Raw genomic sequence first — 15,974 nt, 5'->3', positions numbered from 1 at the left:
TATGGAGCATCTCTCTGGAGGTAAAGTGGGTGTTATACCTAAAGATAAGTGAGCCATCACATCAAGGAATTGTTAGAGCTTTGGGTGGGAATGGGATCACTCAAGAAGGACGTCAAAGGAGAGTAGTGAGCCAGAACACATCACTGGGAACCTCTGGAGTTTAAGGGGAAAAGAGAGAAAGAGGAAAGTTAGGAATATTACTTTTTAGTTGTAGGATCCCAAAACTTGGTTGTTAAAGGTAACCATGAACTTTGGAAAAGATTACCTGAAGCCTCCTTTGATGCAATAATGCAGTTTTTATTCTCATTTTTGCCCTTTCTTGACTAAACTCAAGAAGACCAATAGAAAGAAATATGAAGAAAGATGAAAATTCTGGTTGAAAATCAATCTAAGCAAAGATACCTGTGAGACTGTTATAATAAGGATCCCTAAAGATGAAGTTGTACTAATTAAGCATAATCCTATACAACTTACACTTTTAATTCTCTGCAGGATTTGATTTTGATGCCGTCAACAAACACCTCAAATGATATTTAATTCACATCGATGCCTTACCGTGGGACTATCTTACAAGTTAAAAACAAAAACAAAAATATGAAGAGTGCATTTATTTTTATCTAAGAATATGATTCACCACAATTTAGAGTGTGTAACAAAAGCCTACATATATAAGCAATTACAGTTAAATGCCATCAATAGTATAAGAAATTGGTCTGCGCATATGTGAAGTAAAAAAATGTGGATTCAGATGGTAATAAACAGAGGAAGGCAGAAATGCAATGTGAACAATTTTCCCAAGAGTTGAAACTGTTATGAGATAGATCTTCTAATGAAAGGCAGCTGGAGATACAGAATGACAATTGTTAGTCACTTTAATGAGAAAAATGCAACAAAATTGAAGACATCTGTAGTCCAAATGTAAGCCCTACAGATTCAGATAGGAAGATGCAGTCCAAGCCCCTCCTTGAGACATCTGACAAGTTTCTCTGCATAATGCTGTGCCCTGTGGGTTCTTACAGGCAGTTACAGCCTTCACTCCTTCAAATCTGTGCTCTTGCTGATACCACTGAAGACAGTTTCCAGGTGGTTTAAATTCAAGACAAGATTTGAAAATCAGACCCCAATCATTTTTATCAGTAGCACAAATGATAACCCTCCTTCTGTTTAATCTCCTCTCTCTCCTCATAACCCTTGAGTTAATCACAACCTTAGCCCTCAAAATTAAACCCTCCTTTTCTTAATCCATAAAAAACCAAGGATGCCAAATCCAACGCTTGTTGATGCTTTCTCCACATAACCCCTCCCACCACAGGCACACCATGCTGTCCTTTTCCCCTTTCCTTTGGAAGTTTTGATCCCTAATGATTTCATTCTGGAGCCAGATGATTTCATCGACCATCTGTATAAGGGTACTTTCCAAATCTACTTAACTGCCCCTGACCTAGTGTTCTCCAATCAGTCAGACATTTTATCATGTTCAGCTACACTTCCAAAGGAATCACTGTCATGGTGAACTGCCACGTTGAGAGCTGTAAGAATGGAGTTGTGTAACTTTCCGCTGAGTTCTTCTGTGTTAAATAGAAACATCTCTTGCCTGATTTCTGAGGTCCTCCTCTTGCTGTCCCCATTGTCGCCTCTTAACCTAATTTTCCCAGCAACTATGTCTATACTCTGTGACTCTTTCCTCAGTCTAGTCTTTGAAAATAAAGGTGTTCTGATCCCTTGCCAAGGTTCTTCAGTCTAATCCTCTTCTTCCCTAAAATGTTGATTCATCTTTCTTTCTTCCACAGTAGGTGTCTCTTCATCTCCCATAAATCTGATGCTGTTTCACTACACTTCCCTTGACCTCAAGGCTCTCCTCAAGTAACAGCCTTCCAATAGTTAAAACCTTTATATGGGTCTACATTGAGATGTAGATTAGAAAAAAAAAATACAAAAACCTGTCACCTGGCTCTTCTAAGCTCTCTGGTCCAGACTATACTTCCAGCCTTATCTCTTACACCACCACATGAAATCCATGCTTCATCTGAAACTGGGCTAATATAAGTTGCCAAATATACTTCACATAGCCTTTCCTGAGGACCTCCAAGCAGACATGACAGTTCCTTCCTTGGGCCTTTCTAAGTGCATTGGATCTCTCTAATACAACTTACTACTTTGAGTCTCGTGACATTGTTATTTTCTAAATTTCATGGAATCTCATTCTCCTTGAACCTTTTTGAGCACTTGGTTCTGAGCCTTGCATTTAATAATTGCTCAGGAATGTTGTTGAAATAAATAGATTTAGGTAGCCTGGATTCTTCACTGTCCTGTGAGCATGGAATAATTATCCCTGCTCCTATTTCTCCTCTTTTTTTGTTTCTTACTCTAAAGTAGCTTTCCTTTTTGCCACAATTTACCAAAATTATTCCCCTTCTTTATTACACAACTCAAGTTTTATCTTCTTAAAGAGTTTTATGACAATATAATCACCACTGGCTAATTCCTTTTCTCATCTACTACCTATATCTCAGATGGTTGGCCCAGCATAATTTAGCACTTAATTGTTCACCATCTGAAGGCTTTTGTACCATTTCATATGGGTTCAACTTATCTATTCTAGACAACACATTCCTAACAAGGAGTGATCATGTGTTATATTTCCCTATAGTGTTTGACAGAGTGCTGAGCATGGAAGAGAAGCTTCTAGCAGATAATGTGTTGCTCCATCCATATTCTCTCTTCAAAGCCAAAGCGTCAGCTCCTGAGAGTATCTGTTACTGAGGACTCACAGCCATGCCCCTCATTAAAAATTTCTTTCAATCACCAAGACTGCCTTTCAGAAGGTTCTCCTACTCCCCACCCCTTCCAGGTTCTGGCCCAGAGTCAATCACCACCTGAGTCAAGGTTACACAGACCCTTCACTCTTACTGTGAATTATAACAACTCTAAAGGGCCATCTCAGTTCCAGAGCTTCTTGTAGGATTTCCCAAAGCCTCAATGTCAGTTGCATATGGGTCAGCTTCTCCTTCTGTCCAAACCTGACTTTCTGTATCTCCCGAGATGACTCCTCAGTAAATCTTCACATAAGTTGCCATAGAATCTGTTTCCAGGGAACCCAATCTAAGACAGAGCTTAAATCTTTTTATTTTTTCTCCCACCTATTTAATTATGAAATATCTCCTTTTCAAAATTGAAGTAAGTGTATCATTGCTTTTCCATCATCACTAAACTGGTGTGAAATATAGTAATCCCCACTTATAAACTTTATGGACATAGGATAGCCTTTCTTCTATTAATGAATATCATGTTAGATATGGTTAAAAGATGCCAAAGTCATTTTATGTATTTTAGTGAAATTTTAAAGGGAAATAGTTTTTGAACAAGATTTAAAGAGGTGAGAAGAAAAAGGAGGAAAAATATGATCAGATAAGAATTTGCTTAAAAATATATTGGCTATGGATGATTGCCTTTTTTTCTTTATGACATTAACTCAACAAGTGATTCTTCAAAAATTTCTGAAAACCTTAGGTGTGGTAAATTGGGAAACATAAAGATTTAGGGAGAGCTTTCATGTGTGCTCCATCATATAAAATATTTTCACCAATGTTGTATCAAGCTCACTTAGTGAGTTATGATTCATTGGAGAGTTTTGCCTGAAAAGAAAATATTTTTCACAGTTTATGATTCATTTTTAAAAATAAGTACATTCCTTTAAGATAGAACTCAGACAAATAAAATTTTAATATAAACTAGATAAAAGTACAATCACTTTGATGTTATTTCTAACTTTGGATACATTACTGTTATTTTCCTCTATGTTTTTCCTAATTATTAACAAAATAAAAAGAATTCTTATGGATAAAATGGTATTGTGTTAAATGAAATAAGCAACATACAAAATTACAAGTGTATTTTGTCATAATTATGTCAGCATATACAACAAAGACTTTAAGGAAGTATCCACAGATGTGAGACATGGATAATTAATATTTCTTCCTACTTTTCTCCATTTTCCAAAAATACTGTTATGACTGCAAAAATTCACCCTCAAGACCTATAAAATAAATTTTATAAATGAAATATTTTTTGCTTAAATGCCAGCTTGAAGGTAAAGAGAGTTGTATTAGTTTTCCATCAACAAAGAGGTAAAAAAGTGATACTATAACTGTGAATGAGAAGATTTAATTACATCATTATTTGCCATCTATAGGGCATAGGAATATTGATATAACCTCACGTGACCTTACTTTTTAAAATACACAATTAGTGGCCTTGTAATATATCAACCTTAAGCATCCTTATCCTCTTAATATGCTATAATTTTAAAATTTAAACAGCAAACATTTTTATTCACATCTAGGTCACTACATTTTCCTGGTTTCCCTTTATTCCTACTCTATCTCCTTAGCTGCTTCATCCTCACTTCTCCAACCTGTAAGTATTCAAATATCCCAGAATTCAGTTCTTATACAGTTTCTCCTTTCTTTCTATACTCAATTATTTAATGATTGTATCTACTTCCATGGATATAAAAGCCATATATATGCTGAAACTCCTAAATTTATTTTTCTAACCTGGACCTCTCTTCTGACCTCCAGTTTTATACCTAACTTCCAACTCAGCAAGTTTACTTAGATGATTGATAGGCATTCTACATTTAACTTGCCCCATCTTGTTAAATCTTTTAGCTCTTGAAATCTTTTACCTTGATAGTCTCCTCTATCTCAGCTATTGGCAACTTTTCTCCCAGTTACTCAGGCCAAAACATTTGGATTCATGCAAACAACCCAAACCAACTTGGGCTGATTTAAGAAATGCAATTGATAGATTTTATTGGAAATTCAGGGAAATTCAGAGCAAGTTATAGAACCCAGGTTCATAAAATGAACAGCTATGAAGGGAATGCTGACATTCAGAGCCATCTTCAAAATCACACCCCAGAAGCAGCCGGGTGAAATCAACAAACTGGGCACTGGATGACATTTCTGACACTACTGGCCAAGTTTCTTTGGAAACCTGGAATTACTGCCCTCATTACAGCTATGACCACCACCATTCTCCTTACTTCTGTGCATCATTGTTGAAGTAGGCAGAATAATGGCTCCCAAATGTGTCCACATCCTAAGCCCTGGATCCTGCGAATATGTTATGTTACATGGCAAGGCAAGGAGGAATTAAGGTTGCTAATCAACTAACCTAAAAATGGGGAAATTATCCTGAATTATCTAGTTGGGGACTGGGCTGATGTAGTTAAAAGAGTCCTTATAAATGAAAGATGAGGCAGGAGAGCCAATATCAGTGTGATGCAATGTGAGAAAGACTTGACCAAATATTGCTGGCTTTGAATATGTCTAAAATGAAACTGCAAGGAATTTAATTTCTAATGCATAACACAAATAGACTCAGATAGATAGATGATAGATAGATAGATAATATTTCTGAAAATATGCACAAGAAACTGCTAACATTGGTTGCCTCTAGCTTGGAGGATAAGTAGACTAAGAGTCTTGACATTTGACTGATGGAATTTTTATTTTTGAAAGTATTATTACTATTAATTATATAGAGTGAATACATTTCAAACTATAAAGTTTGGTATGCAAGACGATGCTATTTTCATTTGCAGTAACTAAAAGATTAATAACTTTCTGGTGGAGAAGGGGCTGACCCAAAAGGGAAATGAGGCAGTGTTTAAAGGTGGTAGAAAAAGCCTAAGCTTGCAATTGTTCTTAATATTAATGTCTGTTTTGCCAGACCCTGCTTACTTCTTTCTAAATTACCAGCAATTTCCTCCCTGATTACTACTACTTGGAGACTCCCTAATTTACTATGTTAATATTTCCAGGGATTGTGTCATATAGAAGCCCTCAGTTTTCAATATGCCCCAAGGAGTTCCACTAAATATGATCTAAAAATCTGCAAGATTCCCCATTGCGCATTATTGTTCCCAGCATGAGTTATATCATCTCATATTCCTGAAAGTCATTGCATTATTAAGCCAGAGAGCTAGGATTCAATATGCTTTTTTTAAGAAAAATCACTAGATTGTGAACTTGCATTTTTTAAATCTATGAAAAGTTGACAAAAACCAGGAATGTTTATTATGATATTTTATTATGAGTGTCTGTAAGAAAAAAAAGATCAACAACCACATACAAGCTTACAAAGTTTAATTTCAACACATTCTCTGTTATTGTGACAAAAGCAGCCCCAAAATTTGTTTTTTGTTATTGTTGTTGACTTTTACACGTTGCAGAGAAAGAGTCCCCGGCAGTGACACACCAAGAAATCTTTTTGACCGGAGACACGTACAGATGGTGTGCATCTGTGTTTTTAACGTAAGACAACAATTCTGACTTAGAGTTTTAAAAGTGAAAGTACATTAGCACCAGAACATGTGTCTTTAAAGCCTTGCCAAATATTGGTAATCTTGACCAGCAATGACAAGAAAAAGGAAAAGCACCTTTAAAAGCAGTCGATATTCAAGATTAAAATAACTATGGCTTCAAAAATATTTCTTTAAATTCTTGTACTACACTCTACTCTTTTTCTTTTAACCAATATTTTAGGAACTTAATCAATGAAATTTATAAATTTGGTATTTTATACATTTTTTTTTCATCTTCTGGGGCTTATAGAATTCATCTGTGTTTCTGACCAGGTTGAGGTAGTTGAAACAGGAAGGTCTTTCCTAATTTCATGTTTGACTATTTCAGAAGAAAGGTTATCTTTTGATGGTAAGCACTGTCATTGCTCTGCAAATGGGCTAGGATTCAAAGAATGTAACACAGTGTTATTGGAAGAGTGTTGAAGTTTATTTATTATAGCACCACTGAGACATTTTGAAATTGGAATTGGTAAAAAAATAGAGCAAAAAGCATTTGAACTGTATTTGGTGTAACAGCAAAAAAAAAAAAAAAAGTATTCTTTTTTGGTCAAATTACACTTTTTCCAAAAATTTTGGAAATAAATAACTGGAACTTAGTTGGTCACTTGTACTGGTTAACAAGATTAGAACAAGAGGAACACATATGGAGTGTGAAACTTTTTGCTGGGATTTCAGATAGAGTTTGGTTTATAAAAAGCAAACAGGGCCAATGTCCACACCAAATTCTTGATCAGGACCACCAATATCGTAGGGTGCAATATCTACAACAGGTAGTCTGACGGCTTTGCGTGTTCGATATTCGAAGACTGTTTTGCCCCATTCCCCAGTGTGTTTCTGTAAAAAAGTGCAAAAAAAAAAAAAAAAAAAGAAAAAAGTAAGTGAACATGACATTACAATTACTTAGACAATTTCTCTGTTTGACAAAGTTAAAAAAAATTTGTTGAAGGGAGTTGCCAACTTGCCATGTATATTATCTTCCATACATCTGAGACCTGCTCCAGTTCAAAGTGATAATCCTCCCAGTTGATAAACCATATTGTTAAACAAAAGCCTTATAGGGCTTCAGGGTAAACCCAACAGGGAGATTGCCACAGGCCAGTCCATTCTCAGAAACCTTGGCTCTGGTCATTGTTACCAGGTATAGAGCTGGTTTACTAAGAAGTGGATAGGTCTCTCACATTGGAATCTGTTAATATTAGAAGTGAATTCTCCTTCTGTTCTTAAATGATAACAAATGATTGATTTAAAGTTGACCTTTAAAATTAAAAAGAGATTTTAGATTGAGTCCATATGATGGCAATTACGTAGAGTGGCTAGTAACTGTCTAAATTATCTGGCAAACTTTATATCATGGATTTAAATTTCAATTGCTTTCATATCAGCTGGTTTTCACCTGGAGGTTGAGAAGATATACTCATTTTTTTGTGTGATTTAACCTTCCCTGGAATGGATCAGTAGATTCAATATAATTCACACCAAATGCCATCTTTTGTTCACCCTCATTATTTTTATTCCTTCTTTTCAAAGTAGCATAATTAAATAAGAAATGCTAAGCTCATTATGATGCATACTTATAAAAATGCTGTTACTTACAGTGCAACCATCCTCCAGAACTGAGTAGGTGAATTTGCCATTTCCTTCAGCCTTGAATTCGCCTTCATTTGAGCCCATCAGCCTCAAGGCTTTTTTCACATTCCCACTGGCATGATCCATGTATGCAATGCTATTCTTGCAGTGATATGTGATGTTCTGGGAGGCCTGGCTGGAGAGAAGTCGGAGGAATGCCAGCTGGACATCGAGGACATCTTCAGGAAGTTCAGGATTGCCATAGCTAAACTGTGATAGGGAACAAATAAGGCTGGTCAAACATTTTAGCTGCAATTATACATAAGGGATTAATGCAGTGTAGTATCGTCATTGTAATGTAAGTTGTTCATATATTTTATGTATGATTATGTCTTTATTGCATGTATAACATACAATGCTAGAGTAAAGAAGGTCTTAAGAATTGAAGGAAAGTTTCACAATTTGTATGGAAACACAAAAGACCCCAAATAAACAAAGCAATCTTGAGAACGAAAAATGGAACTGGAGGCTATTTACAATAGCCAGGACATGGAAGCAACCTAAGTGTCCATCAACAGATAAATGGATAAAGAAGATGTGGCACATATATACAATGAAATATTACTCAGCCATAAAAAGAAATGAAACTGAGTTATTTGTAATGAGGTAGATAGACCTGGAGTCTGTCATACAGAGTGAAGTAAGTCAGAAGGAGAAAAACAAATACCATATGCTAACACATATATATGGAATCTAAGAAAAAAATGTCATGAAGAGATTAGTGGTAGGACAGGAATAAAACATCTACCTACTAGAGTATGGACTTGAGGATATGGGGAGGGGGAAGGATAAGCTGTGACGAAGTGAGAGAGTGGCATGGACATATATACACTACCAAATGTAAAATAGATAGCTAGTGGGAAGCAGCCGCATAGTACAGGGAGATCAGCTCTGTGCTTTGTGACCACCTAGAGGGGTGGGATAGGGATAGTGGGAGGGAGGGTGATGCAAGAGGGACGAGATATGGGAACATATGTATATGTATAACTGATTCACTTTATTGTAAGGCAGAAACTAACACACCATTGTAAAATAGTTATACTCCAATAAAGATGTTAAAAAAAAAAAGAAATGTTCCCATAATACATTGTTCACAGATTGGGGAGGGGCACAAGCAGGCTACAAAACATTTTGGAAATAAATATATATATATGATGTAAAAAAGAAAAAAAGAAAAATGGAGCTGGAGGAATCAGGCTCCCTAACTTCAGACTATACTACAAGGCTACAGTAATCAAGATAGTATGGTACTGGCACAAAAAAAAGAAATATAGCTCAATGGAACAGGATAGAAAGCCCAGAGATAAACCCACACACATATGGTCACCTTATATTTGATAAAGGAGGCAAGAATATACAGTGGAGAAAAGACAGCCTCTTCAATAAGTGGTGCTGAGAAAACTGGACAGCTACATGCAAAAGTATGAAATTAGAACATTCCCTAACACCATACACAAAAATAAGCTCAAAATGGGTTAAAGACCTAAACGTAAGGCCAGACACTATCAAACTCTTAGAGGAAAACATAGGCAGAACACTCTATGACATAAATCACAGCAAGATCCTTTTTGACCCACCTCCTAGAGAAATGGAAATAAAAACAAAAATAAACAAATGGGATCTAATGAAACTTAAAAGCTTTTGCACAGCAAAGGATACCATAAACAAGACCAAAAGACATCTCTCAGAATGGGAGAAAATAGCTGCAAGTGAAGCAACTGACAAAGGATTAATCTCCAAATTCTATAAGCAACTCATGCAGCTCAATAACAAAAAAACAAACAACCCAATCCAAAAATGGGCAGAAGACCTAAATAGACATTTCTCCAAAGAAGATATACAGATTGCCAACAAACACATGAAAGAATGCTCAACATCATTAATCATTAGAGAAATGCAAATCAAAACTACAATGAGATATCATTTCACACCAGTCAAATTGGCCATCATCAAAAACTCTAGAAACAATAAATGCTGGAGAGGGTGTGGAGAAAAGGGAACCCTCTTGCACTGCTGGTGGGAATGTAAATTGATACAGCCACTATGGAGAACAGTATGGAGGTTCCTTAAAAAACTACAATTAGAACTACCATACGACCCAGCAATCCCACTACTGGGCATATACACTGAGAAAACCATAATTCAAAAAGAGTCATGTACCAAAATGTTCATTGCAGCTCTATTTACAACAGCCAGGACATGGAATCAACCTAAGTGTCCATCAACAGATGAATGGATAAAGAAGATGTGACATATATATACAATGGAATATTACTCAGCCATAAAAAGAAATGAAACTGAGTTATTTGTAATGAGGTGGATAGACCTGGAGTCTGTCATACAGAGTGAAGTAAGTCAGAAGGAGGAAAACAAATACCGTTTGCTAACACATATATATGGAATCTAAGAAGATAAAAATGTCATGAAGATATACTAGGGGTAGGACGGGAATAAAACACAGACCTACTAGAGCATGGACTTGAGGATATGGGGAGGGGGAAGGATAAGCTGTGACGAAGTGAGAGAGTGGCATGGACATGTATACACTACCAAACATAGGGTGGATAGCTAGTGGGAAGCAGCTGCATGGCACAGGGAGATCAGCTAGGTGGTTTGTGACCACCTAGAGGGGTGGGATAGGGAGGGAAGGAGGGAGTGAGATGCAAGAGGGAAGAGATATGGGAACATATGTATATGTATAACTGATTGCCTTTGTTGTAAAGCAGAAACTAACATACCATTGTATAGCAATTATACTCCAATAAAGATGTTTAAAAAATAAAATAATAAAGTAGACACCTAAAAAAAAAGAATTGAAGGAAAGTTGGTAACTTATGAAGAATAATCTAGTTTAGCTTTTGAGAGACAAGTTATAAACGTAGTTACCTGTGTATATAAAATTTTTCACTTTTCTATTTATTAACTAAATTTGTTTTGTGATGAACAAATGGGAGGAACAAAAAAGTCAGGTAAGTAGAGATGGATTAGTTAAAGAAAAATGGTATATCTTTTCTTACCTGAAAACCACCATCCATGGATTCTCCAAACCAAACATGTTTCTTCTCAGCCGCAGAATTTGTCCACCAGTTCTTACGTGGAACAGTCAAAGGACTGGCATTTATGCACGTTTCCCCAGTTTCCATGTTACAGTATACTTTAATAGCGTCCATCTTGCAACCTTGGTTAGGATCAACCCAATATTCTCCTGAATAGTCACAAAAAGGACAATGGAATTGGTTATAATATCCAGTAATGGGCTTTGGACCAAAATGATTTTGTAAGGCATTCATAATGTTGACTGCTAATGTATTTGTACTTTTATAGTGTAGCAGAATAGAGGAACTTTTAGTTGTTTCTTAATTTGAAAAAAATGATAATTAGATTTATTATAAAAATTGTTTCAATAAGTAAATGTTGCAATAATTAAATTACAAATTATGTCTGCATCAAATTACAAACACAGTGTTATACGTTGTTTATCACTCAGACAACTTTGTGATGATATGAAAAGACATGCCAAACTATAATTTGTATTAAAATTTCTATAAAACAGTCTTTAGATTTTCCTACATTTGGCATATTTTGAATTTACATTACAGTTTAAGTACACCTACAAAATTCATGTTTTCTTACTCAGAATATCAAGGAGTTTTAATTCAACTAACATTCTTTAAGTACTATCTCTGCTATATAATATTTTCTATTCCCAGTAAAATATTCCTTTCCCCCAAATTCTAATATAAGCAGTTTTCTCTGTTATCCTGTTGCCATGAGTGTGAAAGATTCCCCAGCGTACCACTTTTGAGATCAGGTTGGCAGAATTTCAGGTCTCTGCAGTTCCGAGCAGGGTTTTTACGAGAACCATCAGGACTAAGGAGGCTTTCTATTTGTCCATTGACTGATTTGAGTGAAGTCATAATCTCGTCGGTGTTGATTTTGAAATCCATTGGTTCATCTCCATAATATGGGGAAAAAGTCCCAGATTTTTCACCTCCAACGCCAGTGGTGATAGGACCCCCAATAGCACAGCATGGACCAGGGGCACCAGGGGGCCCAGGAGGGCCTGGTTGTCCTGGGTGGCCTGGGGAGCCCTAGGAAGCGTAAGAACATACATCACTGAGGGGCACTTGTTTGGTATCCACTGAAAAAAATATGTTGCTAGCCCCTCAAAATGCATTACAAACAATTAGTATATTGTGTCATAGTAATTGTTTCAGTAAAAGTTTATTTGGGTTGTTTTGTGATCAAATATTAACCAATTTATAACTATAATTCATTGTTATGACACTTAGTGTGTTCCAGTGTGTAAGAAGAATTGGTGTTGGAACACACATTTTACTCTCTCATGTTTCCTTCTGTATAAATGATGTAAGCAATTCTAATGCTGACATGACAGAGGGGTTATGATCAGGAAACTTAGATTCTGATCCCAACTTTGGAATCTAACTTTGTGTTTTGGGGCTCACCACTTAACCTACTTGTGTTTTAATTGTGTAACTTGTGGGGATAATAGCTTTTCTTCTGCTTACTCCAAAAGTGTGGGATAGGAATGTATTAAGAATGATGGTATCAGTAGCAAAACAGGAGTCATGGAAGCCATTTGAGAAGTGGAATGTACTTTATACTTGTAAATCATTAAGATTATCATAATTGTGAGATCTCTAATATGAGATCAGTGCTGGCAGAGTTCATCTTATTGATTGGGCTATGTCTTTATTCTGATATAACTGTTACCTGATAAACTGTAAGAAAGGTTTTTTTCTCCCTGTCATTATAGTGTGATGAGAAAGTCTTCATGTGGGGTAGAATGTCTTAAAGTCATCGTCCAGGTCCTAATTTAGGTTTGGTAATTGCATCGTGTTTAACTCACTATCTCAGTTTTAAAATATTGCAAAGTGTTTCTGAAAATGTGAAAATTAAAGCAAATTAAATATGCATATTTATAAGTGATGTCTTACCTCAGATCCTCTTTCTCCTCTGTTACCTCGAGGCCCTGGTGGTCCAATGGGACCAGGGTGTCCACTTGTTCCATCTTTGCCAGGGGGCCCACTGGGTCCAACAGGTCCCTAAGAAATTATCATGATATCACAATGCTAGAATATTTTCTTGCAGTGCTAACATTTTAAAATATGGACCTTCCAATATCTTTCTGTGGTACATACTCTGGGGCCTGCAGGTCCTGGACTACCGACTGCACCTTGGTGACCAGAGGGACCCTGAAAGGAAAGGAAGGTGAATATAAGTGAAGACTTTAAAAAGGCTTAGGAAACGGTATGTTCAAGATCAGATCAAGAACCATGGGGATCATGATAAAATATGATTTCCTTTTCCTTTAATATCCCCATTGTCTCATGCCAACTACTATTTCAAATAAGCCCTCAAATCCATTTCTGATCTCTTTCAGCATGACTTTCACAGATGAACATTTTTCTACCATTGGTCTCTAAGATTTGCCTATCTCATTAGTTAAAATGCATTGAGGGGATTTTCTAACAAAATGGATACACTTACTGGGGAACCTGGGGCACCTGGGTTACCAGGGAATCCGCGATGTCCTTTGATGCCACTAGTACCACGTTCACCCGTTTCACCTTTGTCACCACGTGGGCCTTGGGGACCCTTCACAAACACATTTCGAGTTAAGGTCATACACACATACACATTGGAAAAACAAAATAGGATTTGTAACAATTAAGTCCATTTTATAACATTCTACAAGCTAGAAATCCCATCAACAAACACTGCATACTTGGAACGATAAAGATTGTTCTTGTGGTTGTTTTGATCTTGGACTGAGAATTGTATGGAGCCCCAATAATTGATGTGTAATCTCATAGCCCCAGGGAACTTTTAGATCCTAAATTCCTTTCTATATCATCAAAGGAAAGTTTGAATTTGGTTCCATAGTTATGTATTTAGTCATCCCTTTTTGCTGAGCATGCCAGAAAATAGAATATTTCCTACACTGTAGAATTAGTTAAAAAAAAAAATGACTTACAGGAGGACCTCTTGAACCAACAGGACCTGGGGCACCAGAAGGACCAGCAGGGCCCTAAAATAAAAATAAACAAATGAACACGCACAGGGAAGCGTTTATTTATTGATACAGTTGTGTTTTACTTAAACGTTAATAATTTCATTGTGAGGGAATAATGACATGTTTGCTATTATTGAAAGTTAGTATTATTTGCTCCTTAAAAATTCTTTACCTGTTTATAGCTTTACCAGGGGGTCTGAATAGGCAAGCTGAGAAAAACCTGTTAATTCAACCTTATATTGACCAAGTGGATATACACTTAGTGTGATTAATACCATTTCGAATTTTAATAATATTCTTCAGTGACTACTGCCAGAAAATCTCATATATCTTTATTACCACAGTTGCCTAAGGACTGACTAGCATACAACACTGTGAAACAATTGAGAGTAGATCTTTTGGTTGGCAGATATGACATTCTATTTTCTACCTACTGAGCTCCTTATTGAGGAAAATAGGTAAGTAGGGAAAGATGGAGTTCGTGAGAACTCACAGTTTCTCCTCTGTCACCACTCTTTCCAGCTGCACCGACAGGGCCAGGCGGGCCTGGATGACCAGGAGCACCAGGGACTCCAGGAGAGCCATTTTCACCACGGTCACCCTGTGGACAAGTTCACAGTTCCAAAATCAATCCGATCAGCAGCTATTGTTTTTATTACACAAACCTATTGTATGTGTGCCTGTTATACCTTGCTACCAGGAGATCCGTCTCGGCCTGGCAGACCATCTGATCCAGGGTTTCCCTGATTAAAGAAAAAATAAGAAAGAGGAAGAAAGGAAATTGAATTCTTTGGAACCATTTAAATACCATCTAAGCCCTGCATTCTCAATGGGAAAAATATCATCCTAAAGAGGATAAAAATTGGTTCTTGGGAGTGAAAAATCTTAGATATGACAATGGGTGTGGCCCTGCAAGAAGTGACAATACCTAAACAGATATGCAGTATATCTATGGTACTAAAGCTTCACAGGGTGAAAGAGCGAGAAGTGACTAGGAAAAAAAGTCTAAAAAGGAGCCTTAGGGGGAGAAATAATAAATAAAACCTTGACACACCGTAATTTCAGCTGATAACGGAAATCTACAATTTAAGGAAAGACTAATCACAGATAACATGCAGAATATTCTTACCCAGAAGGAATGTTGTAAATTGGGGCTCTCCCCATCCCCAACATTTTTCTTATTTAGCTAAAGATCATATTCTTTTCCATTAATGATCATTCATTGGGTAAATACTAAAGAACATGAACATTTAAGGCTATTCTAAGTTGTAATAGAAAGAATATCTATTACTAGAGAAAGAAGGAGAACTTTGGCATGTGGCAATATTTATACTTTTAGACCCAAAGTAGGGCCCAATTTGACCCTTGCTTAAATAAATTATCAAATACTACCCAGCTTATTGTGTATTTTCTAAGAACTAGTACTTACATCTCTTCCAGGTTCACCAGCTGCACCAGCCAGACCAGGAAGGCCCTGGGGTCCAGGAGGACCACGTTCTCCACTGAGACCACTAGCTCCTGGTTTCCCACTTTCACCCTGTGTACAAAAGAATAAAATAAATTTGTGTTTTAACCTAAGAAATCAGTTAATATGATATTATCAGCTATCTTTATTTCCCAATTTCTATCGAATTTGTTCCTAAAACTATCCCTGCCATAGGAGAAAAGCTTTGGGGAAGCAAGCTTCTTGTCTTTTCTAACTTGCCCAATGAACCTGGATACCAAAAGGCTGAGTAATTACATTGATTATCATATTAGAATACATCCTAATATGAGGTACATAAATAGACATGGCTATTGTAAGAAAAATATAATGATGAGCCATCATGAAACTATAGGTTTATGGTACCCATTAGAATTAGGTTATATTGAACATTTGGCTCTATTTAAAGAACATACATTTATTGGAAATGTTCATATAAATTGACTAGACTTAAATGT

The 15,974-nt window shown here is 36.4% G+C and overlaps 1 protein-coding gene across 1 annotated transcript in view; it reads right to left on the bottom strand.

Moving 5' to 3' along the window:
* Positions 1–6,077: 6,077 nt before the first annotated feature.
* Positions 6,078–15,974, bottom strand: part of COL3A1 (collagen type III alpha 1 chain) — a 41,624-nt gene continuing 31,727 nt past the window's right edge. Inside the window, exons 41-51 of the mRNA XM_059055225.2 lie at positions 15,463–15,570; positions 14,723–14,776; positions 14,527–14,634; positions 13,995–14,048; positions 13,508–13,615; positions 13,159–13,212; positions 12,955–13,062; positions 11,793–12,087; positions 11,014–11,201; positions 7,964–8,206; positions 6,078–7,204 (exon numbers count right to left, since the gene is read on the bottom strand). Coding sequence (XP_058911208.1) covers positions 7,058–7,204; positions 7,964–8,206; positions 11,014–11,201; positions 11,793–12,087; positions 12,955–13,062; positions 13,159–13,212; positions 13,508–13,615; positions 13,995–14,048; positions 14,527–14,634; positions 14,723–14,776; positions 15,463–15,570 — 1,467 coding nt within the window. The 3' untranslated portion in view covers positions 6,078–7,057. The remainder of the gene's footprint in view (positions 7,205–7,963; positions 8,207–11,013; positions 11,202–11,792; positions 12,088–12,954; positions 13,063–13,158; positions 13,213–13,507; positions 13,616–13,994; positions 14,049–14,526; positions 14,635–14,722; positions 14,777–15,462; positions 15,571–15,974) is intronic.

Source organism: Kogia breviceps, chromosome 2, assembly GCF_026419965.1.
Source record: "Kogia breviceps isolate mKogBre1 chromosome 2, mKogBre1 haplotype 1, whole genome shotgun sequence".
In the NCBI taxonomy this organism is placed as follows: domain Eukaryota; kingdom Metazoa; phylum Chordata; class Mammalia; order Artiodactyla; family Physeteridae; genus Kogia; species Kogia breviceps.
The sequence above is the reverse complement of the archived record's forward strand: the minus strand, read 5'-3'. Positions and strand labels throughout refer to the sequence as shown.